Source organism: Coffea eugenioides, chromosome 9 (assembly GCF_003713205.1).
Source record: "Coffea eugenioides isolate CCC68of chromosome 9, Ceug_1.0, whole genome shotgun sequence".
NCBI lineage: Eukaryota > Viridiplantae > Streptophyta > Magnoliopsida > Gentianales > Rubiaceae > Coffea > Coffea eugenioides.
Genome location: NC_040043.1, coordinates 40,806,030 through 40,831,065, shown reverse-complemented (window position 1 = coordinate 40,831,065; position 25,036 = coordinate 40,806,030). Strand labels below are relative to the sequence as shown.

The 25,036-nt window shown below is 36.4% G+C and overlaps 3 protein-coding genes across 6 annotated transcripts; 1 reads left to right on the top strand and 2 right to left on the bottom strand.

The window, feature by feature from the left end:
* Nucleotides 1–58: 58 nt before the first annotated feature.
* On the bottom strand, nucleotides 59–8,190 carry LOC113783828 (V-type proton ATPase subunit B2). Of its 2 annotated transcripts, XM_027330059.1 has the most exons (15): nucleotides 8,078–8,190; nucleotides 7,651–7,709; nucleotides 6,739–6,794; nucleotides 6,528–6,626; nucleotides 5,427–5,486; nucleotides 4,087–4,198; nucleotides 3,799–4,007; nucleotides 3,371–3,499; nucleotides 2,025–2,162; nucleotides 1,758–1,908; nucleotides 1,566–1,648; nucleotides 1,040–1,087; nucleotides 884–937; nucleotides 631–718; nucleotides 59–593 (listed from the first exon to the last, which is right to left on the bottom strand). In XM_027330059.1, the coding sequence occupies exons 2-15, from the start codon at nucleotides 7,706–7,708 to the stop codon at nucleotides 412–414; spliced, it is 1,467 nt and encodes a 488-aa protein (XP_027185860.1). In that variant the 5' UTR covers nucleotide 7,709; nucleotides 8,078–8,190; the 3' UTR covers nucleotides 59–411. The 2 variants fall into 2 exon arrangements, with proteins under 2 accessions (XP_027185860.1, XP_027185859.1); XM_027330058.1 differs by having other exon boundaries at nucleotides 581–718; nucleotides 8,007–8,189.
* Nucleotides 8,191–12,578: 4,388 nt separating this feature from the next.
* Nucleotides 12,579–17,502, bottom strand: LOC113748441. 3 transcript variants are annotated; one of them, XM_027291997.1, is made up of 14 exons: nucleotides 17,148–17,502; nucleotides 16,985–17,069; nucleotides 16,593–16,699; nucleotides 16,253–16,321; nucleotides 16,125–16,179; nucleotides 15,975–16,022; nucleotides 15,707–15,864; nucleotides 14,977–15,215; nucleotides 14,585–14,675; nucleotides 14,049–14,177; nucleotides 13,745–13,898; nucleotides 13,547–13,595; nucleotides 13,206–13,300; nucleotides 12,983–13,108 (listed from the first exon to the last, which is right to left on the bottom strand). In XM_027291997.1, exons 1-14 carry the CDS (start codon nucleotides 17,400–17,402, stop codon nucleotides 13,074–13,076), a joined length of 1,569 nt encoding a protein of 522 aa, XP_027147798.1. In that variant the 5' UTR covers nucleotides 17,403–17,502; the 3' UTR covers nucleotides 12,983–13,073. The 3 variants fall into 3 exon arrangements, with proteins under 3 accessions (XP_027147796.1, XP_027147797.1, XP_027147798.1); XM_027291995.1 differs by lacking the exon at nucleotides 13,547–13,595 and having other exon boundaries at nucleotides 12,579–13,108; nucleotides 17,148–17,501; XM_027291996.1 differs by lacking the exon at nucleotides 13,547–13,595 and having other exon boundaries at nucleotides 12,579–13,108; nucleotides 16,593–16,663; nucleotides 17,148–17,501.
* A 366-nt stretch (nucleotides 17,503–17,868) lies between these two features.
* Nucleotides 17,869–21,798, top strand: LOC113782847 (protein CHAPERONE-LIKE PROTEIN OF POR1, chloroplastic). The gene is made up of 3 exons (XM_027328779.1): nucleotides 17,869–18,497; nucleotides 20,150–20,492; nucleotides 21,293–21,798. Exons 1-3 carry the CDS (start codon nucleotides 18,159–18,161, stop codon nucleotides 21,466–21,468), a joined length of 858 nt encoding a protein of 285 aa, XP_027184580.1. The 5' UTR covers nucleotides 17,869–18,158; the 3' UTR covers nucleotides 21,469–21,798.
* Nucleotides 21,799–25,036: the final 3,238 nt, after the last annotated feature.

The window sequence follows — 25,036 nt, the reverse complement described above, 5'->3', positions numbered from 1 at the left end:
TCTCTCCCCCTAAATTAGGCTAAAATAGGTTATACTAATACTATCGTTGCGACCAAACAAAAAAAAAGAATCCTTCATGAAAAACACAAGAATACATGTTTCGAGATGCAAAACAGACGTAACAATATCTTATGGGCGTCGAGTGTCCTAGAAGCCCTCAATATCCCTTCAACTTAACAGGCAAAGCCCGTGATATATTTGGGCAACGACAATAATGATAATAATTACACACACTAATTGCGCTCAACAAAAGAATATCTGTGTCTTTCAGCTTTTCCGGAGAGTGTTGCTCTAGGGGATCCTAGAAGATGTAAATTTTATTCTCGAACTCGACAGATAAAAATACAAAAGCTCATGCCAAGGCAAAGAAATCGAGGAGATCAAGTAAGTGCAGACATCTGTGTTTTGGCATCAATTAGCTGACTCTCTACTGTAATATTGGTCAAGCGTCTTCGCCGGAATGCGGTGGAGAAGCTCGCGTGGAAAGATGCGGAGCAAGGTCCATGCTATATCAAGTGACTGGAAAATGTTCCTGGTATCATATGCTCCTTGAGCAACAAACTTCCTCTCAAATTTGTCAAGGATATCAATTACTTCAATTGAATGAAAAAGAAACAAATTTTCCTAAACTGACCAGATCCTCAGAAGAAAGAGCTTCTTCTCCAACCACAGCTTTCATTGCCTGCACATCCTTCCCAATTGCATAATTTGCGTACAGCTGAAGTTTTCATAGGAAGACAAATCAATCAAGCAATTAACGAATCGATACCATGAAAGAAAAATTTATAGCTTGAACTCCTCTCTCTTAAAAGTTTGCAAACAAAAGAAGGAACAAAAATGAAGGTACAGCAAAGAAAGGCTTGGAATGCTAAAACAACAATACCTGGTTGGACACATCAGCATGATCCCGGCGAGTCATCCCTTCACCGATGGCACTCTGCAGCATTTTAAGCAATGACAAGTTCAACCATTGATGATACGTACAGTCAAAAAATTGTCAAATCATCAAGCTAGCATACAGCCATTAGTCTTCACTTACCTTCATTAAACGAGACAACGAAGGAAGTACATTGATTGGAGGATATATCTGTTTGCAGGGAAAATATACTGTTTTAGGCAATACTATACAAAATTCAACGGAAAAATATGTTAAAATTAAATAAGAAAAATGCATCAGACAGTGAGAAAACAATTACACTCAATATCATGGTCAGTAGCCCAAAAAGCCAGCACAAGGTAAAAGACCGATATCCAGCAAACCTCATGCACTAATTCATTTAGCAATAGGTGAATCAATTGCTTATTTCCTACAAATATATGCTTTTGGCCTTAAATTTGACAAATCCACAACATGCATGTAACCAATGCAATGGCTTACTTTGGCTAAAAATTCGCTATGATTGTAGGACTGGGTTACTCACCATGAGACAACTTCTGGTACCTACCTCATTTAATAAAAATTCAGGACAACGCAATTCTAACAATGCCCAAACAAGCAACTTGATGCATTCCTATACAATCCTAATATACCAAAACAGATGCATATAATTACTGGCAGCATGTACCTGCCTATTGTGAAGCTGCCTGTCAATATATATCTGCCCCTCAGTGATGTAACCTGTAAGATCTGGAGTTGGATGTGTAATATCTGACAAATAAGCACAATAAAAAAGTCAGGAGGACCCCGTAAGTGCATACAATCCAGTGAAATTGAAAAAAAAATCATAAAATTGATTTTCATTTTTAAAATATATTACCATCATTGGGCATAGTCAAGATAGGAATTTGAGTAATAGATCCTTTTCGCCCTTCAATACGTCCGGCACGCTCATAAATGGTTGCCAGATCAGTATACATATAACCAGGATAGCCACGTCTTCCAGGTACTTCTTCTCGGGCAGCAGAAACCTGCAATACAAGTACTTAAACTGTCTCAGACATGTGCTGGCAAATCTACTCAGTAAAGGTTTTCAAATAGCAGCAGTTTTATTCATCATACAGTAAATGTTAAATCAGGCCCATACCTCACGAAGAGCATCAGCATAAGAACTCATATCAGTCAAGATGACAAGGACATGCTTCCCACATTCATATGCCAGATATTCAGCAGTGGTCAGAGCAATCCGAGGAGTAATGATACGTTCTATTGTAGGATCATTTGCCTGGAAGACATACAAGGAAACAGATCAGCATTGGCAGTTTTCAACCCAATTTCACCTAGGGTGCATTTGGTTCAATGACCGGATGAGAGGGGATTACTTTTCCTCGGATTACTCATCTTGGGTTGAGTCATCCTCAGCTGAGTAATCTTATTATCTAGTGTTTGGTTGGTTTCATATTAGATGGGATGTGATAGGAAATAACATCATCCTATGCTTGTTTAGAGATAGGATGAGGTGGGATTATGTAATTATAGACCAAAATACCCTTTTGTCAAACCAACAATTAGGAGTATTAATTGGGTTTGATAAACCCAAACTCAGCTTGTAAAAAGTAGAAATTTTTTATTTTGGGTTTCGGACCAACACTATGAGACCATACTCAAATCACAAATATATTGGAGTTTTGAGCTTAGTTCAGATTAGGCCAAACTCACAAGTCTCAAATGACATATCTAACCTTTCATGAACTGAAATTGACCAAGAAAATAGGGTTTTGTTTTTAGTAGGGATAAATCAGTCTAAAATTTTTAGTAAGCGCAAATTAGTCAAAATATTAATTTTATTAATAGTAGGGGTAAATTAGTCCAAAACTTAGTTATTTCATTAGCATGGGCAAATTAGTCGAAAACATAAATTTTTTATTATTAGGGACACATCTGTCCAAAATTTTAATTATTTCATTACTATGGACAAATGAATAAAAAAATTAGTTTTGTTAATAATATGGGCAAATTAGTCCAACAATAAGTTATTTCATTAATATGAGCAAATTAGTTGAACATTTAATTTTTTATAAGTAGGGGCAAATTTATCCAAAAATTTTTATGTCATTAACAAGGCCAAATTAGTCCAAAATTTAGATTATATTATAGCAAGAGAGTAGAGTTATATAACTTTTAGAATAAAGTATTATTCTATTAGCAAAGATAAATAAGTCCAAATTGGTATTATCCTACCTCTTACTCATCCCATGATAAGTTATACCACCTCCCCCATGGGATTATTTTATCCTCCATATGGGGGATTAATTCTGTTAAGTGGGATGTATCATTTCATGTAAAAAAATCAACCAAACATGGGATGACACGCGATTAGTAATCCAATCCTGTGTCATCCCATGAACCAAACGAACCCCTATATGACGAAAGTAATCTCCCCAACAAAAGACACCACTATACTCACTCAAATTTTAATTTAAAATTAATTACCAGGTTTAGGAAGAGAGTCACTCTCTCCATAGATCCATTTTCCTCAAAATCACGTTTAAAAAACTGTGCTGTCTCCATGTTCACTCCCATAGCTGCAAAGACAATTGCAAAATTGTCCTCTTCTACATCCTGTAAGATTTAATTAGATTCAGAAAGTAATCTGAATACGCAGAAAACAGCGGTAGTAAGACAGAAGGAAACCAAGAACCCATCAATAATCACACTCATAAATTACAAAGGCAAAGGGGACTAGAAATTGTCACAATAAGCTGTCAAATTTTCAAAGTAATAAAACCAGCTAATTTAGCAAATGCTACTGACTCAAAGCAGGCAACTCATATTTCTACTAAATAGAAAACAAAAACATCAATTGCACCAAAAGATTTCTATATCATCGCTCTCAACTGCAAAGTACTCCAATTATATACCTCAAGAAGATTGTCAGATTTCTCCAATCGCTTCACCAAACCAGCCTGACGACAGATCTGGGCTGCAATTTCATTATGCGGGAGACCAGCAGCTGAGAAAAGCGGAATTTTTTGTCCCCTAGCAATTGAGTTCATGACATCAATTGTAGAAATCCCAGTCTGTATCATTTCCTCAGGATATGTTCTCTCACTAGGATTGATGGAACTCCCTGAAGTAGCAGAAGTCAACATGATTTAAATGTATAACAGAAAATCACAAATCTAAACTTCTCCTCTAGCAATACTTGCCAGAAATATCCAAGTAAGCTTCAGGCAAAATAGGAGGGCCATTGTCAATAGGCTTCCCAGAACCATTAAATATGCGCCCAAGCATATCCAGTGAGACAGGAGTTTTTAAAACCTGCAAAGAATTTGTCAAAAAGGAAAATTAATGTTATAATGAGGTACAGTAAAACAGGAGAAAATCAACTAGAAGCAATCGGTCAGAAGAGAACAATGCTCCACGATAATGTGACACAAAATCACACTATAAAGGCAGAAAAGATCTCCCTCTTTCTCAATTCTATCATCTTAATATCCACCTGAACTTATGAAATGGGTCCAAATCCAGAAGTTAAAATGAAAGACCAAGCAGAATTCCAATATTTACCTCATTAAAAGACACTACTTCTTTGTGCAATACTTAATGCGATTAGCTATGGGAAAAAGCCATTTAAAATGCATAGATTTAGTTGAAGTACATCTTATAAAAAGTTGAATTTTAATAAAGGATAACAATATTGGGACAGATAGTGTAGTGAAATTCAAGGCAAGATATGCTTACAGCAGAAACCAATGCAGAATTTCCTTTAAGTGAAGTGCTCTACATGTAAACGTTGTCCCAGAATCAGTGGCGGAGCCAGAAATTCTTCTCAGTGGGGGCAAAACTTATTAAGCTATATGCTTTAACGATGATTTCTGTATCTTGTATATTTTTTTTTCAAGTCCAATTTCGTATACCATTTCAAGTTCATTTTCAAGTTGTCAACCAAATATTTTCTCATTTTAGAATCATCCACATATGTTTGTCTTATTAGGATACCTTTGATATGAAACGTATGGTAAAGTGTAAGAAAATTAGACCGATGTACAAGTTGCAAGATGATAAATAGTTTACATTAACTTTCAGTTTGAAAGAATCCCATCGGTATTTGACACTATATATTTATCATGAATGTTTCTATCATCTTTTGTAGGTTTTTTACAATATATATATATATATATATAGCTGCCAAAACAAAACTTCATTCTAAGTAATTTTTCAATCAAAAAATAAAAGTTTGACAAAAGTAAAAATCAAGAAAATAATGTATGTTAGTCATCAATACTTTTTTGTAGTTTAGATGATCTAAATGATACTCACTGCAAATGGGATAGACCTTAAAATTACATATATTTAAACATTATTTATACCTTAGTGGGGGCAAACAGTTGAATTTATTACTATGTTTGTAATTCTTTCAAGTTTATAACCTATTACGCAAAGGAGCATAATGGAGGCAGTGGAGGCAAGTACCCCCATTGTGGCTCCGCCACTGCTCGGCATTCTATTAGCACAGGGGTAAGAGGGCAAGAAATAAATACTTCACCTCGCCTGTAAACTGTACAGTTGTGAACTTATTATCGATTCCAGAAGTTCCTTCAAAAACCTAAACACAGACACATGGAACAAATATCAAATAATTTATAAAATTAATTAATAACTTAATTTAACAAAAAGAAGAGATAATAACAGTGGGAGGTTAACGTACACATGTTTCAAGACAAGCATGCAGCTAGGTCAATAAAAAGAAGAATGCGAAGCAGAATCTTCGAAAAACACAAATTAAAGGAAAAGAAAAAAGAAGCAGAATCTTCGCAACAGATACACAAGCATAAAACAATATGAATTCAATAAATCATGTAATAATATAATCTAACAAATACTACTCTCCAAAGAAATTAAAATGTCACACCACATGAAAAAATTCCAGGGAGAAGAACACGCAAGCAAAGAAAATATCCCCAATTATTGATCCGAAGAATTAAAACCTGAGTTGAAACCAAATTTATAGTATCCTAGAAAAGACATGCAAAACCCAACTAGCAAGATCTGGTCAAATTGTATCCAAGAACAGTTCCATGTAAGTTTATTTCTTGAGCTATTGGAAAAAGAGATATCTCGTCACAATTCTGGGAGATCACCAGCAATGACCAATATAATTTGGCAAGCAGTGCAAAATTTTTGGCACTCATTTGTTTCTTAGACCCAATTACCAGACACAACAGAAAAGCATCTCAGAGGTTACTTAAAGAAGGAGAAAATAGTCGTCAGAAATTTTCATTTATTCATTTTTCATATTTTTCTATCTTGTAACTTTTCTTTATTTTTTCCTCCAATAATTTAGTGGTTTGCATGGGGGTATCAGAGTGCAGCAAAAAAAAGAGGCTAGTGTTATCAATTAAGAAAGGTGTTCAACTCAGAAGCCCTGTTAAATCCTCATTGCTCAAAGGGATCAGAAGACAAAGAAGAGATGCACTGAAACCCCAGGGATCCCTATCAGATGCCCAGAAAATAAAAATAGTTAATTAATCATATGACAAAATATTGCTTATTAAAGAAAAAAAGCTCAAAAATTGTATTAAAGTTTATCACGAGAAAACCCCTTGATAAATTGACTGGAGTCTTTAACTGGACAAAGGGTAAACACCTGAACAACTGCTTTCTCCCCATCTACTTCCAAGACTTGTCCACGCCGAGTAGTTCCATTTCCTAAACGAATATTAACAATCTCCTGGTATTTAGGTCCCTGAAATGCAAGGACGGATACAATTCACTATATGTCATACTCAAAGTTTTTCATTACTTATCTATTATTGCATTTGTATGTAAAAATCCAGTTCAAAGCAAAGGATATCCACCTTGACTTTCTCAAGAATAACCAACGGCCCAGCAACTCCAGAGACTGTTCGGTATTCTGCCACACCAAAAAAAGAAAAGAAAAAAATTCAGTGAATAAATTTCAGAATCAACACTCCGTAAATCATTTACTTGGTTGGAAAAATACAAAGAAAAGAAAGAACCAAATTCCAACTACAGAAATCAAATTCTTTAAAGAACCATATCTAAAACATGCAGAGTAAACTCTATTTTGAGAACTAGTTTATAGAAGAGATCAATCTGTGATAGGACAGTTAAGAATATACTCAGCTAAAAATATATATATAATAGGATAAGGCAAATAAAAGCACGCTTCATTATTATGAACACCTGAAAAGAAAACTTCACAGATCTCCAAAAAAAGAATTTTTGTCTTAAGGTAATCAAAGTTATTTAAGGAAATAGAAAAAAAAAAGTTGCTGCACAGGCTATGTCAACTACTAAACACAACAACTGATAGAAGAGAAGATAGAATGCTAAAGGGCTTCAATCTTCAGTTCCTAGATTTAATGCCTGTTACTCATTTTCAGGCTTAGTAGCATTAGGAAACCTTAAGAAAACCTAACACAACTCAAGCGCTAAGCACATATTTAATACTATCAATACATTAGCAAGTGCCAACAGCTTCATCCACGAAGTAAGCATGATAAGCTCATTTCGCAAATCGAAGTGTCCAGTAAAGTCCTGATCACAGAGGTTCCTAATGAGTACTTGCAATCAAAAAGAGTACGTCAGAGCAATTAAAAATCACATGCTGGCAGCATCATATCATCTGTTTGCTCAAGCATTAATCAAACAACAGCATAGAGTGAGCAAAAAACAAACAGGTATCTCAAAAAACACAAACGCACAAAACTGTAGACTAAGCATTAGTTAGAAAGCATAGAAGTTACCCATGCCAATCTCCAGAGTTCCCTCCTCCATATCGATATTGTTTTGTGCCACGCCCATGCTATATATTAAAACCGAAAAGTCAGCCACAAAATTTTTAAAAAAAAAAAAAAAAGCTGAAAACGAAACGAAAGAATCAAGGACGAAGTACAGTGAACTGAAACTCATTTGTTCTGACTTATCAGATCAATTAGCAAGTTTTACAGAACAACATATGACGATTAGAAACAAAACAAACAAGCAAGTTCGTCCAGATTGGCTACAAAACGGTACAAATTCTTAATTGAAATCGCAAAATTCCAGCGCAAACAAAATAAACTCAGAAGATTGAATTCAAGTTCGGAGAAAAAAGCCTAACTGTGAAAGGGACGATCATATAGGCGTAAGAAGATTGAAGATATGGATCTGAACGGAAATAAAAATGCGCACCTCTTTGGATTTCAATCTCAGACGCACCAGCCAAGAGGACAGATAAGAGTCAGACACAGAGAGAGATGGACCGAGAGAGAACAAAGAAACCGTGAGATCTGATGGTTGAGATAAATAATAAAAATAATTACTACAGCTATAATTTTATTATATAATATATAATTATCGGGGACTGCTTAATTTAAGTACTGGGCATATTGTAATGTAATGAAAATTTTTTAAAACAAAATTATATATTTTTGGGGATGACGTGGTCCAATTGCTAGTCGTCCCTGACTGGGGGGGAATTTATGGCGATCGCGACTCCAATTTCACTTTTCATCCACCCCAGGAATGGACGATATATTGCCCGTAATTAGTGGTTTCATGACTTGGCTCAATTTAATTAAAAAAAAAAAAAAACAAGAAGAGTACTACTATTAAACTATCTAAATATTATCTAAAATATGTGTCCAAGTGTTAATGAAGCTTTGAAATTATAATGATTAATAGTAGGGTTATTATCACTTTACCCCTTAACGTTCTGTGCCACTATCAATTTTCCCCTTAACGTTATCTTTTAATCACTTTACCTCCAAGACTAACGGTCAAACTTAACGGAGTTTGTTAATTAAAGTAAAAAAATAAGTTTAGCCCTTAAAGTTATTATCATTTTACCCTCATAAACTATACTCTCATTATTAATTTACCCCATAGACTTATTTTTTAGACAATTTATCCCACCATTAAACCAACTTAACAAGTTAAAAAATTTTAGAAGAAAGTACCCTCCTCTTTGTATAACAAACAATAAAAAAATTTAGAGTGACTCTTCTCCTCTTTAATATCAAGAAAAAAAATCAAAATATTAATTTCTTTCTTCTTGGCAATTTTATTAATATTAAAAAAATAGAAAGATCAGGATGAGGGAAGGGAGAGGGGGGGAGAGAGATAGAGATGGAGAGAGAGAGGGAGCTCAATTCTTTTTTTCGAAAATACAAATAAGAAAGAATTAAATACTTTTATTATTTTAAAATTATTTCACTTTACTGTTTACCACCAGATTTCAATCTTAATCCCAACAGTCTTAAATTAATACGATAATGTTATACTTTTTTTTTCTTTGCAAAATCTAATTTTCCGTCTCCTTCTTTCCTATCTCTTTTTCTTTTCATAGTATTAATAAGTGTGAAAAAAGAAATTTGATAAAACCCTGTTATTTTTATATTTTTTGATCTCTTAAAGTGAAAAAAAAAGAAGAATAATCATTCTAAATTTTTTATTTTTAATTATATATATAAGGGTAAATATATTAAAATTTTTTTACCATAGTAGTTAGATTAACGATGAAGTAAAATGCCAATAAAATAATGTTAAGAATTAAATCGATTATATCACTATAATTTAAAGGAATAACGTAATAATAACGGTGTACTAATGTTATAGAATAAAAAGGTATTTTTGTCCAAAATTTCTTAACATGTTGAGTTGAATTACTTATGGGGATGAAATGACTAAAAGATAACATTATTTGGTAAACTGATAGTAGTGGTATAATTTAAGTAGGTAAAATGATAATAACCCTTAATAGTATATCTTTTTGGATTAATTTTATATACACTGTTAGTGTATATACTATTACCATTAGATATATGACATATGTGCAAAATTTGAATTTAAAATTCAAAATTTCCTCATGTGTCATTTATCCAACCCTGATAGTGTATACATTGATAATATATATAAAATTTACTCTATCTTTTTTGGCATTTCCTGATACAATATTCTGTTTATTAATATTTTTGGTTTGTTTGTCCTTCAAAAAATTAAATGTGCATGCACGCACGCGCACATAGGGGTGGCAATGGGGCGGGGGACACTTCCCCCAACCCCCGTCTCGTTGCATTTTAATTCCCCCCGCCCCCGCCCCCGCCCCCGCCCCGTCCCCCGCCTCGCTTCCCTCGTGGGGTTAAAAAAATTTTATTATATAATTTCATTATAATTAAATTTGAGCAAATAATCAAATACTAAAATATCAACACATCACTAAATTATTATTCATTGTAACTTTACAATTGAAACTCATAAAAATAATTAAACAAAGGTTATTTGAATACAATCTAATATGATAAAACAAATATAACTAAAATAATCAAGTTTTCACTTTTGATACAAATACAATCATTAAATTATTATTGTATTTTTTTTAGAAAAAAGTGTTATTGTATTAAGTGTAGTTAGGAATTTAACATACATGTATTAATAAATTTAGTATAAATAATTAATAATTTTTATTATTAGACATGTATAATTAATAGTATAATTGATAATATCATTATATATATATAATTATGTACATATATATGTATATTTTCAAACGGGTGGCGGCCCCGCCCCGTTTCTAAATGGGGGAAAAAATTCCCCCCCGCCCCTGCCCCATCCCCCGCCCCCGTTGCCATCCCTACGCGCACACATAGCTATCTATAAGACACTCATCAACATTTGTTTCTTATACTAGAATCTAAATTGGAACAATCTTTAAGGCAATAGCAAATGTCAATCATATGATATTAGGGTTTCGAGGAATAAAAATAAATATAAATCAAATAATTGGCAAATTGAATCACTACAATATTAGGTAAGCTTAATTTTATATATACAGATCGTGTATATACTAACTGATATGGATGCATGTTATGTGATCCCGTTTTGAATTTGAACTTCAATTCTTATATATGTGACACATATTCATAACTGTTAATGTATACAAGATTAATTTTATTAGGTACTCCACAAATTCAAAATTAGAAAGGTTTATATTTTGAAAATTTGATTAATGAATAATAATTTTGTTCTAAAATAGGTTTTGATATTAAACATTTTTTTCACGGTCAAATTTAAGGTTCAAATCATGGGATTAGGGGTGAAAAAGGGTGTAGGAGCTGGGGAGAGATTAAAAAAAAAATCACGTATATAAGAGAAAATTGTGGCTCTGTACCACAGTGGTCAACTACTAGCAGTAGGAGTAATAGACTAATTGGTCCCAAACGTGGTGGAAGAATCGTGAACGCGTTGTATTGATTGCTACGAGAACCCGAACGGCGGACCCATGGGGGTAGGCTATAGCTCCCGTCCAATTGCCGGTTGCCACTTGCTGTAGCTAGGGGGCCATTACTTACCCAAATAATTGAGAAGGTTTTGAAGTTCAAAACATTTCATATCCTGCCACGAATGAATACAGGAAAACAACAAAGAAATAAATGAATCCCATCCGCTGTGTAGGACCGGATTCGTCAAATTATTCCGGGTACGAGTAGGGATTTAATTCCGTTATTCGAATCCGGACCCGGATCCGTTTTGTCAAACAAAAAATGGGTCAGATACGAAATATAGTATCCTGACTCGTATCCGATCGGGATCGGGATATAAATGGATTAATAATTTAAAATATACATATTTATCAATATAATTTGATTAGGGTGATGTATTTGAGTAAGATCAATTTGATTTCTTTTCTTATTTGGTTTTTTTTGTATTAGTTAGAAGTTAGTTTACAAATTTTTTTTATTTTTGTTAGAAATTGTAAGTTTTGATAGATTTTTTTTCGGGTAAACCCGACCCAGATCCGAGGCTCGTCGGGTAAACGGGTCGAATCCGAAATAATGAATTTCGGCCCGGACCCGGCCCGTTAACAGGCCTACCGCTATGTAGGACTGAAGGTAATCAAATCGATCTTCTCGCGAAATCGAGTGCGAGTCGAGTGCAGGTAATTCGATAATTATTCAAGTCGAGTTCGAGCATGAGTATTGTTTTTTCAAGGATGGTGGCTCGTTGAATCTTATCGAATACAAAGTAATTAATTAAAAATTATATATTTAGTTATTACAATTTTACTGTTTTAGACTTAAAGAGTTGTATAAATTATCAGAATTACTCTTGTAGTCGAATCTAGTACTAGGGATTGATCATATTCGTAAGAAAATTAAGCACAATCGAATCGATCTTGAGTTTTCGAATTATTTTTCGAGTTCAAGTTCGAACTCATTTCTGCTGCTCGTTCGAATTTGAGCAATATCTCTTTACTGTCGAGTCGAGCTCGATTATAGCGATATTTACTCTGACTCGATTTGATTATATCCTGACAGGGAGCACAAATGGTAAGCCCATGCCCACCACCTTCTTATTTCTCTTTTGTGGGAGTAAGCCCACAAAATGGTGGAAAAGAAAAGCAATAACTTCTACTTTTTGAAAAATATGCGATATGTGAGAGCTACCGCCTTGTGGACGAAGGGCTAAAAGAATTCTTTTTTGTAAAGGTTACAGTGATGGAGAATCAGCTGGAAAATGATTGCTTAAATGATTAGAACTACCCATTTTTGTCACTTTCCATTCTTATCGTTCAGAATTCATGCAGACCAGCTTCTTATCGTTCAAATTTCCATTCTTATCGTTCAAATTTACGAGATTTATGTATGTAGTAAAAAGATGGTTAAGGGTAATATTGCCTTAGTCACTGTGTGAATGACTGCAATAGATGGATCAAAATGCAGTAATTGAATCAAGCTGATGAAGTCAATTTTTACAGTCCTCCATCAAAAGATTGCTAATCTCGTGAAGCTCATGATACACCTAGCAACTAGTAGAACATTTTCCAGTCTTGATCCGCATTTTTGACAGATCAAAGAGGTAAAGCGGAAACATATGAGACTGTTGTATTGTTTCCTGTTTCTATGGAATTCCACCTCTCCTAACACCACACCACACCACAATTGTTGGGATCTGAGAGCATCTATTTAATACTGTTCAGCAAGGAATATTCCAAACCGCGCAACAAATGCTGAACATCAATCAGAAGACAGAACTGCATCATTGTAGAAAATAGTCTGACCATGGAAGCTGCCCCCTCAATTCATCAAGGTTCCTGTTTAGACTCCGAAAAGCTTGAATGTGAGGCTCATCCTCTTCCACAGGTATTATTTTAGCAAAAGTTCCCACCTCAAGATAGTCCACCACCCTGTTAGCTGCCTCGAGTCCCGTAACAAAAGATTTCTCCTGTCAAGGTTCACAAAAGAGAATGAACTGCCTAACATCACACAAGCATACCAGCAAGTTGTCAATCAGTGAATGACATCAGTTCATGAGCTTAAACCTGTGACCATGAACCATGACGGCTTATGATCCAGTCTCCAGCCATGAACAGATTTGGGAACGATGTAGAACCACGCATCATGTACTTGTAAGAACCTAATCAAGAAGAACAAGGGGAAAGAGAGAGGGAGGAGGGGGGGTGAGAATGAGAGGGCAATATCCTGTGGTATTGGCAAAGAAAACACTACCAAATCATTACAAGATCAGTTATTGAGAAGTCAAAATACTGTGCTAAATTCCATGTTGTGAATAAAGAATTTTCATGGGGTAGCCATTTGTCTATTTTATTTGATTTGGGGCAATAGATAATGCGTGGAGACAGTTAATCATATAAAACCTCACATGTAGTTCCCCCTGCTGACAAGAAGAAGTTTCCCAGATGCAAGCTTGTCTGAGTGAAAAAGATAGTAACCAAAAGGCAGGTTGAATTTATTGGCTTTGAAATGCTACCATAAGACAAGAACAATAAATGTAACCCATGGCAGAAAATTAAAACCATGTCACTCTTTGGGAACAAAAAGAAAGTGGTAAGAGGACAACCTGGAAAGAAGTGTGGCAAGTACTTGGGAAATCTTTCAATATCTTTATCAACCACCACAGCCTTCTCAAAATCGCCAATGCACTTTGAAAGGCAAGACATTACTCTCTTGACTATTATTTCATCCTTGAGAGGCAACAGATCATTGGCGTGATACTGCACCAGTTGTGCATCATTACATAAACAGAGATCAGACGATCATATCGTATCATATACCAATTTAAGAAACTTGTTGTCTCTAAAGGAGCAAGAAGCTAGCCGACACAGGGAGAGACGGAGGAGGGAAAAAGGGTTATGCGTGCTTACAAAATCAGCTTGAACAACTGTTCCTAAATCGTCATTATGCTCATCGTAAATCATGTTCAGGTTGAAAAAGGTCCACCCAGTTGAATCATCAAATCTGGAGGACACATTGCTTGCATTTGGTATGCTAACCTGGTCATTTAGAACTTACTCAATTTTCTAAGAAACAAATGTATAGCTGTCTGCTAATTAATGAACAACAATAAACTGAGACAGGTCTATTTTGCATGTGCAATGGATTTGAATGATTTATATGGTCAGAAATTCAATTAGATAGAATGAGCAAAAGAAGAAGAAAGAAAAGATGATGTGCCTCTGTAAATGATTGCGAGGCAATAAGCAACAAAATAAAGGGAAATGATCCAGAAGTTGGGATTTCCAGTGTTAATTGTTTTTCTTGACTGCTTCAACCAACAGCAAATTCATGTGAAATTGAAGTCGTAAGGACACAATTGCATGTCCTAAGGACAAGCAAGAGATGACAGGAATATATGACACTAATCATATGAACAGTTTTAAGAAAAATTCATTGCATATACCTTTCTGTCCAATTGCAGCTTCACAGTGAGGATATCAATGCTGTCCAAGTTTAAAACTTTCAGAAACTCTTCCCTTGTACATAATGCTGCACTAGTATTGGAAAAGAGAAGCCAACCGAAGTAAGAAGAATTCTTCTCTTTCAAGATATCTTGCAGTTGTACGTTGCTTTATTTAACATAAAGAACCTCTGAGGAATGTTTCATTTCTAAACCATAGAACAATATCCAAAACTTTTTATTCTTTGTCTTATGGACTATTAAGCTTAAAACTCAAGATTTAACAGCAGCCAAAATGGTCGCAGTCGATGGAACAGTAATAGAGTAGCACTTTTAGGGTTGTTAACCCTTCTATTTTTAGAATGTCAATAATGAACTTATATCATGATACGTGCCTGTTTTCAATTATTTCCTGCATAGTGGAGATTCCAATAGCAAAAATTACAGCATCAGCTTTCAAACTTTCTTTCCCACAAACGACCTCAGATATGCAACCTGTCTCTTCATCAATAGTTATATCCGTAACCTTTCTTCCCGTCAGGAATTTACAGCCTTGGGATTTAAGTGAATCCATCCATGGACCAAAAATCTTATCCTTGACTGTCCCTCGACACAATACCAAGTCAAAATGTCTCTGCAGCAACAAAGCAAAAGTAAAATGCTAAGATCACTCCAGGAAGAAGTAAATAAGAAAACAAGAAGACAAAAAGATTGCAGAAGTGAAATGCATGTTATATATTTTAGCTCCAGAATGTTGTTGATTCCCTTTTGATTGGTGAATTTCCAACAGAATTTTGTACTCACTGACAGTTTCATTAAGCAAAGATTGCAGCAGATCATTCTATGAAACAAATAAACTTGTCAAGCATCTTTTTGCAGTCCAAATTCACAAGATGTGATTTCCAGATATCTACAAGTACTCTCTTACTGTTTTTTGAGACATACTATATCAAGTTCGGAAGCATGATATATGAAGAAATAGTTATTGAGAAATCGATAATACAGCATCTACAGTTAGGAGCATCTAAAATAAGATAATAGCATCTAGAACTGTAGGCATGACACAGCATAATCCAGTAATGTATGGAATTCAATGATAAAAAATAATAAAAAAAGCCGCAAAACCTGCTGAGCAAGGACAAAATAGTAAAGTATTGCCAGAGTCGCTGCAGCACTACATCGCTCTGCAGGAGCAAACAATCCCACTTGTAGCAGTGGATCAAGCACATAGCGATACAGCCTCTCTGAGCAGCCAAATTGTCGAAAGAGCTCCCTTGCAGTAACTAAAAGTTCCAATCTATATATGAGGAAGTGTAACAATGTTCTAAATCTTACCCAAAAACTCCATCTTTTTGAGGCATAAAGTCCGTGAGGTACAGAGTGTACTACTTACTTGGGTCGTAGTTTTCCCAGGCAGCGTCAGTGTTGTCGAAATCAATCACTGCAAATACAATATAAATGTTTTTCTCATCTGTAGAGAAGGTAGTCGTGGCTCATTAAGATGCTTTTTCAAATTAAGACAAGACACCTGAAGAGAACATACCAGCAGCCATTAGAGGAAGAGATGTCAACATGTCCACCCTTGACAGTCGAGCAAGCTACAAAAGTGAATTACCTTTGGAATCGATTTTATTCTTGAAATAAAGATGTCCATAATAATTGAAGACAAACCTGAGTATATAACAATGTCCCAAATGGTGTTGGCAGTTGAGGTACCTCTTGAAATAGAGGAAATTTGACCTGAAGAATGGCAGCAAAAAGCATTCAAAGCAGTTTAAGTTTGGAGCAATATGAGACATGCAAGGAATGCTCATTGAAGAACTCATCCTCTATCTCATTGAAATAATAGCTCATATAGTGCAGAGAAATGGCTTAAAAATCGTTGAGACAATGACCAAAGATGATAAAACAAGGGTAAAGCAATACATTCTGTGACATATTCTATGTTTTAGAGCAAGTTTCTGCTGTATTGCAAGCTGAAAACAAAGAAAATACTGGCAATAATAGTTACCTCCAATCCGTCTCCAGAATATACTGCGGAGGTCGTCCACTTTGTGAAAGGCTTAATGTCCAGCTCATCAACTAGATTAAAAATATTTTTGTAGGGATACCAGAAGCCTGGAAGCAATGAAGAAATTGCACGATACATAAACATGCAGGAGAGACCTATTTGGTAAAGGGTAGTAGAAACTTTGCTGTCTTAATAACTTAATTCTCCCATTGATTAGACCACAATCATTGACATAGGTAAAAAGCCTAAAACTGCCATGTTTGATATGAATAAAGAATCTTTCCTCTTTAGTGGGCTACCAATATCTCACAAGAAAGTAAACTGAAGAAAACGATCTCTCTGGCGCAGGAAAATTTTAAAGGAGTGGAGAAGTTAGAGGATAATAATCTCACCTCGAATGCCAACATCATCTGGAGCAAGAGTTCTATTTTTGGGCCCAAATTCGTAGCCACCTTCAAGAACCGTCACATCCAACGCCTGAAATCGAATCATGAAGCATCATGAACTTCAGACATAGATGGTTAGTTTGGCAGTAATGATAGTTGTGCCGGGAACCTGTTTGCAGAGATGGTGAGCAGCGGCCAGACCAGCCCAGCCAGAACCCACGATCACTACTTTTTTCTTGTTCTGACTTCCACTGAGGGTAGTAGAAGTGAGCTGAGTCTGCTGTTGATCCTCCAGGGCTCTGCAGTAAAATCCATATCCACTAGTGGTGGTGGTAGTAGCAGCAGCACTATATTTACGTTTATTTGAGAAACAAGGTGGTGCGATTGTGATTGTGAAGGAGAACCTCCAGCTACCCCCCAACATCTTTTCTTTCTTCTAATTCCTCTAATCTGCAAAAGACTAACGGTATTCAACTGCCTCTTCTTCTTCTGCACCTCTGTCCTGGCCACAAATCAATCGCTTGATAGAGCATTTTATTTTCTTACAAGAACACCCCCCCCCCCCCTCCCAAAAAAAATCTCCTTTTTTTTTCTCTTTTTCATTAACCGAATTTCTGAAATTAACCACTTTTCTCTATATAGCATTTGATTGACGTTCTGATTTCATTCTAGTTGTAATATAAAAAAAATGAAGGAGTTCTACAATCCGCTTAATATGTATATATATACTTTTATTACAAAAAAAATGTGACATTTCTTTTAAAAATTACTTTCTTTTTTTTTTTCCATTTTTTGTGGTAGATGTTACTTTACAAAATGAATGTTGCCATGTAAAATGGAGACAAAAACATCACAAAGCAATTCTTGAATTGAATTATGGACTCGAAGAAGCAAACATCTGATGGTCCACAAAAATTGGCTAAACACAGGCGAATCCAAATTCCAAACGCATCCCACCTCAGACTCATTCCCCTTCCTTCTACACTACTCCAACAACAGAGGATGCACCAATTCAACACACAACAACACCCACAAAATTCTCTTTGATTTGCACAAATCCGCCTCCCCTTCCCTCCGGGGGAAAAGATAAACACTCAAGATTGAGTTCTACTACTGAAATCCACTTACTAATTTCTCTGCACGAGCAAGAATATTACAAGCGAGTACTATAGACCTCTACATGGTGGCCTCAACTCTCTCGGTCCGGCCAGACCGTACGATCATTGGTCATAATCCGGCTGGCCCAGCCCGGCCTAGACCCCACCTGAGCTCAGCCCATGTTGCCCCCAGGAACCATGATCGTCCAAGATGGTCTGCACTCTTCTCCCTTAATCGCCGCTTGCTAGCTGCAGCTCCGCAAGCTGGCTCCAGAGCCGACGACTCAGCTCCTTTCGAGATGTCCCTGGAGAGTGCCTTGAAAGTTTTGGGCATCTCAGAAGGAGCTTCTTTTGAGGATATTGTCCGAGCCAAGAATTCGATTCTTGCCTCTTCCAATGATGACAAAGAAACTATTGCCAAGGTTCTTCATTTTAGTCTTTAATCGACTATTTTTGTTGAATTATTACGTACTGGTTGCATTGGATTTCCTAGATATGCTTTAGTGGGATGAATATGAGTATTTCATTTTCTGGAAGGCGAGGAAAAAAAAAAGGTTCTCTTTTTGCCTTGAAAGTTAGGATCTTTTTCTCTTCGTGTTGTTGCTTTTAGTAGCTTGTAATGCTTCACTTCTTGATTGCTGGTTCATAGCCTGCTGATTTTCTACGTGGATTGTGGTGTTGTATTTTTGAGTTCTGATGGGGCTTGGCTCTGTCTCTGATGATTTTAAGTGGACTGGTTATGTAGCTTGAAGGAGTAGTATAGAAAATCCGGCACTCTTTTTCCCGGTAATAGAAGTAATTCTCAGGGAATAAAATATTTATTTCTGTAGTTGTTTGGGACGCAATTCGGATAGCTACCAGTGACTTTTCCCAGCTAAAAGTTTATCAATATAAATATCAGGAAGCTTAAAAAAAAATTCCTAATGATGAAGTCTGCAATTTTAGTTTCTATATATATGTAGAACATGTCTAGTTGTATGCCAGTGCCAGAATCTGCTGAAGACGTTGTTGCTTTGGAGGATGTATCAATTTCACTTCATTTATACTCTTTTAGCAATCGGATGGTGTGCATCCCTTGCAATCCTGGCAAGAGTTTTGTTGTGAAGTCATATATTTTTTGTTGAATGCTCAAAGGCCTAGAAAAAATGACAATAAGGATGTTGGACTTTGATCTTCTTACAAGTTTGCTTTGGCTGTCTCTTCTTCTTCCACCTCCCTCCTCACCAGTAAGGTGTTAGCCTTTGGTTCTAGGAAAGGAACATGGGTGGGTAAGATGGTAGAGTGGATGAGCTACCAGAAGGTTTCTTTTGCTTGATCCTTTCTGGTATGCGTGCCCATCTCGCGTGGTGATAACAGCAGTTTATTCCTGGTCTATTACTACCATGAAAACTTACAGCATAAAATAGGAATATGAAGGTGATAAAACGAACTTAGTTACCAATATTACTGTTCACAGACTGAAACACTTTATTGCAGTCTGAACTGAAAGCAATTTTTAAGCTTATACCTGAGTTTCTGCTCCCTGAGATCTGACTACTTGTAGCCTGCATGAGTGCCTGTATTCTTACTTGTTTTCACACAGGGCAAGTGGTGAAGGATTGGTGATGTTATTTGATTCTCCTATTCCACAAGGCTGGATATTTTTTGGAACAACTAGAAGCTAATGGGTTAGGGTTCGGCCTTTTTACATTGAGTTAACCTATTGGACCCATTAACATTAGTATCACGAGCTGTTTCGTCAATTACAATGAAATATCAATGAGTGCATTTTTTTCCTGTAGTTGAATTGTTAGAAAGGAGTAGTTCTCTCTCTCTCTCTATCTTTCTCTCTCTGCGTGTCTCTCTCCTGCTTTGAATAATAAGCATAAGTTAATGATGGACCAAAAACAATCTTAATGCTGGTCTTGCATTTTCGGTAAAATACTAGGTTGGTGTCTATACATTGTTACCTGTCCTTTAGTTAATTATCACCGTATGCAGAGGATTTGCTTGGTTTCAGAATATAATGTGTTCATCTTTTTTTTTTTGTGTGGGTTAATAGCCTTTTTGGAGTAATAAGGTCATTGTTTCCCAGGTAGAGGCTGCATATGATATGCTGCTAATGCAGAGTTTATCACAGCGAAGAGCGGGAAAAGTTGTAAGCAGCAGCATCCGCTATGCTGATGTTAAGCCTGTAAGTGCTCCTAAGCTGGGACCAATGCCCCAGTGGCTGAAAAATTCAGTCTCTGTTGAAGCGCCTTCAACTGGAGATTTAGGCATACAAGCAGGAGTGTATGGAGCTTTAATGGTCTTAACCTATGTAAATGGAGCCTCATCATCTGCAGCACCATATGCTGGAGCTGATGTCCCTGGACTTATTCTAGCATCGAGTTTTGGGGCATCCTTATACTTCATAACAAAGAAAAATGTCAAAATAGGTGAGTATATGTTCATATTGAGAATTTTTATGGATGCTTTTATTTTGATTTTTCCATTTAGTATTACCATTACACACATTTTGGTATGTGGATAGTCACAAAATACATCAATCCTGGCACTGGTTTCAAAGGCTGCACCTTTGACCATCTCTATTGCAAACTTCAGTCCCAGAACATGCTTCTATTTGGCTCTCTTCTTTTTGGCATGTATTGCCAAAACTGTATCATGTGTGATTTGAGCTCATACAATGATAATTTACTTTATAGAAAAGAAAATCTAGTGCTATGCATTGGGCACAAACTGTTTAATGTTCATTATATGTAACTAGAGGTATACAAGGAACAATATGATTTTCAATGTGAAAATGTTGATGTAACCTGCAGTAAGAAACTGCAGTTGTGTGTCTGAGGCTGTATATGGACAATGGAATAAAAGGAGAGGAGATTTCAATAGCCTCCAATTAAATGCAAACTGGCCATTTGCATTCAAATGTTGCTGTATATGTTTAGCAAATATTGAGTATGTGTGTTTGCTGTGGCCAGTTTGTTTTGCAACATAAGCGGCAAGCTATCTATATTGGGTCTTTGGCCATCGTTTTTAAAATCACCTTTTGTTGGTTGGCATACTATAAGCGTGCATTTCAACCAAGCACTAATCATCAATTCAGATGATTTTATTTCAATTACTTATCAGGATGCTGTAGATAATGCTTTAAACCTTAAGATTTGGCTTGTTTTGAATGTTTTGTGGAAGTGATGCACCCAAACATAAAATTGGAGGTAATTGGTTTTGCCTGCAGGGAAGGCTACTCTATTTACAATTGGAGGGCTGGTGGCCGGTGCCGTGGTTGGCTCAACAGTTGAGAACTGGTTGCAAGTCGACATTGTCCCCTTCCTGGGCATAAATTCTCCTGCCACTGTTGTGAGCGAATTTGTGCTTCTCTCTCAGTTTTTGGTGTCCTTGTACTTAAGATAGGACAAGTCTTGGGCTGCATAATAACTGGAAGTGCCAAGCTTAATCTCTTCTTGGTCTCTCTTACTGTATGCATGTCTAGAATACGTATCATCCACACGGTGTACAAATTGAACATTTATTTTTCAATAGATTGTTGGGGACGTATAGCATTTGTGCCTCTGGTGCAAACTTACTGCCATCTCTGCCATAGTTGTGCTGCTGCAGTAGATATGGATTATGGGAAGTGTCAAAAGAGTTTCCCATCCTGTTCGGTACCTTACATAAGATGTCGCAGAAAAGCCAAATGGCTTGGTTGGTTATTAACGAAGTGAATTAGCTTGTTTTTCAGGATCTGCAGATCTTTATTGAGCTTTGACTGTTGGCTTTGCATGGATACAGCTATCACTTATAATTCCCATCTTTCCTATATGCGCACAGGAAGCAATGGAGCACAGAATGCGGTCGAGTTTCATTATTTGGAGAATATATTAAGAATCGTGGCTTTCTTTTTTTTTTTTTGGGTTGATCATTTAGGAATTAGGATGAATAATGAGCAAATAAGGAGATGGAATCACCAAACAAGCCATGCCATAAATGCAATCAAGGATTGGCCAACTTAATTAGATGGATCATGGATGGTTAAGTTGGTTAACCTGTTCATTGCTTGATATGAAAACGGTGCCAGGCCAAGGATCATGCCTGTAACTACCTATCTTTTTTCCAGGCCAAGGACTTTTGATATTTGGACAAACTTAAATCCCGTGAGAACCTATAAAAGCCGGCAACTTTTGAGAGTCTCACAGGAAACTTATCTACTCTACTCCAAACCCTCCAAATCCCGATGTGGGATATCAACCTCCACAAGGGAGCTTGCTGCTAAGACCTAACGAGATCCCAACCCCTCGAAATAAGGCTGATGTCTTTTTTCCAAGCCCAAAGGACTTTTGATATTTGGATAAACCTAAATCCCGTGAGAACCCACAAAAGCCGGCAACTTTTGAGGATCTCACAAGAGACTTATCTACTCTACCCCAAACCCCCCAAACCCCGATGTGGGATATCAACCTCCACAAGGGAGCCTGCTGCTAAGCCTGTAACTACCTATCTGCTGCTAAAAATTCTTACCTGTGAAAATTAGCACCGAAAAGAAACAAGAAAAGCAAAAAAAAACATAAAAACACCATAAATAAGGATTCAGTCGACAAAACTATGAAGTGGTACTAGAGTATCAATTGAACAGAAAGGAAACCTCAATTAAGCTACTCTACCCTATTTTCTTTTTCTTTCCTCGCAGGTTGGAATCCAATCTCTCTCATTATTAAAGTGATAAAAGGGGTTCCATTGCAAAACAACGGGAACAAAGGGAGATTAGAAAAGCTAAGTTTTCAAATTCGGACTAGACTGGCCGATTCAACCGATTGAATCGAAAATCGGTTAGACATCCGATCCAAGCTTAGTTAGAAAATTGGCTGGCAAATGGCTCGGTCAAACCCGGTCAACAACCGGGTTGAACCAAGAAAAACCGGGATTTTGAAGACCCGATTCTTGGTTTCCTAAAGTTTTGCAACTCTTTTTCCCGAAAGGAAAGAAGATGAAGAAGAAGAAGAAAAGAATCAACCTTTCTTTCCTTGTTTTTCAAGCAAATCTATAACAGTGGACTTGTTGCCATTTATAGATCTAAACAAGTAATACAAATCTAAGATCAAGAAGGAAATTTTGCAGATCTAAGATCAAGAAACAAAATAAGAGAAGAAAAAGAGAAATGCAAATGGATAGAAGAGAACGAAATTAATAAGTTTTCATGTTTTTGTTTGATTAATATAGAAAAGAGAATCAAAGATGAAGACCCAGAACTACAAGACAAAATTGATAAGAGAAAAGATTAAAAGACACAAGGAAAGCTAGAAAACGAAAGTGTGAAAGAAAGGGAATAGGAACAAAAGTTCCAGAAACGTGAATGCAACTATATTGATAGCATATGTACAGCATAGAGTGAGAAACTAGAGATGGCTACCTTATGTTTTTGAACATTTCATTTTTCCCCTACTTACATTTCAAATTAGTATCAAAGTTCCTAAAACTTTTTCTAATGTCATTTGCATCATGAATTTTGATGTCTATTTTCAAACAAGTCTCATACATTTAGTTATTGACTTAGAATTTGAAAATATCAAATTGGAGTCGAACTTTAGTGCTTTTGAATTTTATTAAGCTATGTGTTAATCCTAATTTGTGAGGTTATTGGTTGGGTTGTATGTACTTGAGTTTTCAAAGTTGGTTTTGTTTTGTGTGTATGATATGTAGGAAATGTGTAAGAAAAAAGGAAATACCAAAGTATATGTACTTTTTATAACATTTAACGTTACATATATTTAATACATATTTATGACATCATGATGATGTCATCTGATTTTTAAACAGGTTCGACCAACCCCTGACCCCTAAATTTGACCGAATTATTGCCGGGTCCGAGTTTTAAAACATAATAGAAAAGACGTTTTAAGTTATAAGAAGCTACATTACATCTATATGAAATGAAATATTAATGAAAATAGTGAGGAAATATATTACTCAAAATAATAAACAACAGAAATGTATTACTCAGAATAATAAACTAAGTGTAAAAACGGTAGAGAATGAAGCAGTTATAAACAAACACTACTATCTGTCTGCTGCTGTTTTTGCCTTTTTGTGACCTCTTCCAAACAGTTTAACACTATGGCCCCTCAACTCTCAAGGAAAAGACGCAGTTGGTACTTATAGAAATCCGAGGCCAGACTCCCAAGGAGGACCGCAGTCGGCAAATTTGAGTTGAGGTTCCCTATTTAAAATCAAAGGTAAAGGCGAGGCTAACCCCCCAGTTTACCTCCGATGCTTAAATTAGCGACAAGAAGGATATCGATAAAAGATAACCAAATAAGAGTTCTTCAAGTGTGTTACCTTTGGAAGTTCAAGGAGGGTATTTATAGTAGAGTCTCAGAGAAGATCATCGGGTTTTGAGTTACTTTAATGAGGTAGGATGCTACGATAGGTCGGCTATAGACTTGGTCGCACAGCAGAGTAGGCCTGCAAAAGCCTGTATAGATGTCATGTCAATCATTTCTTGTCGATCGGATACTCGACTCACTGGATATCCTGAGTTAAATCGTGACAATGATACATGGTGACATCGTCCCTGGCAAATTGACTTCTTATCACTCAGGTATTCAGCTCACTGGGCATCCCGAGTTAAACCATGGCAATAATACATGGTGAGATCGTCCCTGACGACCTCATCTCGAGATGAAGCTCTCGGGAGGATCTCGGGTACCTCAGTACTCAAGTCCAGTGAGTTCTCATGCAAGCCAGAAGGGGGATGCCGTTAAGTGAGGAGGGTATTTCCAACTCCAATAGTGCTGGGGTTTCGCCCTGTGGCACTCCTGGAACCCCCGCCTCGGCAGTCCCCTCGGGCCGTGACTTCGGCCCAGCTATCACCTCGGTCAAGATCTTCTATCATAAGGCCGAAGTAAAGTATAGAGACCTGACCACCGGAGTTGCGGGACCTGACCTCCGACACCTCTGACACTTCTGATAAAGCTGCCCTGACATG

Bases quoted from the DNA above. Each gene is read 5' to 3' on its own strand.
- LOC113748441 (XM_027291995.1), bottom strand. From the start codon at position 17,402: ATGTTGGGGGGTAGCTGGAGGTTCTCCTTCACAATCACAATCGCACCA. The intron at 16,180-16,252 runs GTTTGTCTTCAA...TCACTTTTGTAG, and splicing joins GGACATTGTTATATACTCAG to CTTGCTCGACTGTCAAGGGT. The intron at 15,865-15,974 runs GTAAGTAGTACA...TGGAACTTTTAG, and splicing joins CTGGGAAAACTACGACCCAA to TTACTGCAAGGGAGCTCTTT.
- LOC113783828 (XM_027330059.1), bottom strand. From the start codon at position 7,708: ATGGGCGTGGCACAAAACAATATCGATATGGAGGAGGGAACTCTGGAG. The intron at 4,008-4,086 runs GCAAGTATTGCT...CTGCTACTTCAG, and splicing joins AGCTTACTTGGATATTTCTG to GGAGTTCCATCAATCCTAGT. The intron at 938-1,039 runs GTAAGTGAAGAC...AAAATGCTGCAG, and splicing joins CGTTGTCTCGTTTAATGAAG to AGTGCCATCGGTGAAGGGAT.
- LOC113782847 (XM_027328779.1), top strand. From the start codon at position 18,159: ATGGTGGCCTCAACTCTCTCGGTCCGGCCAGACCGTACGATCATTGGT. The intron at 18,498-20,149 runs GTTCTTCATTTT...ATTGTTTCCCAG, and splicing joins ACAAAGAAACTATTGCCAAG to GTAGAGGCTGCATATGATAT. The intron at 20,493-21,292 runs GTGAGTATATGT...TTTTGCCTGCAG, and splicing joins AAAGAAAAATGTCAAAATAG to GGAAGGCTACTCTATTTACA.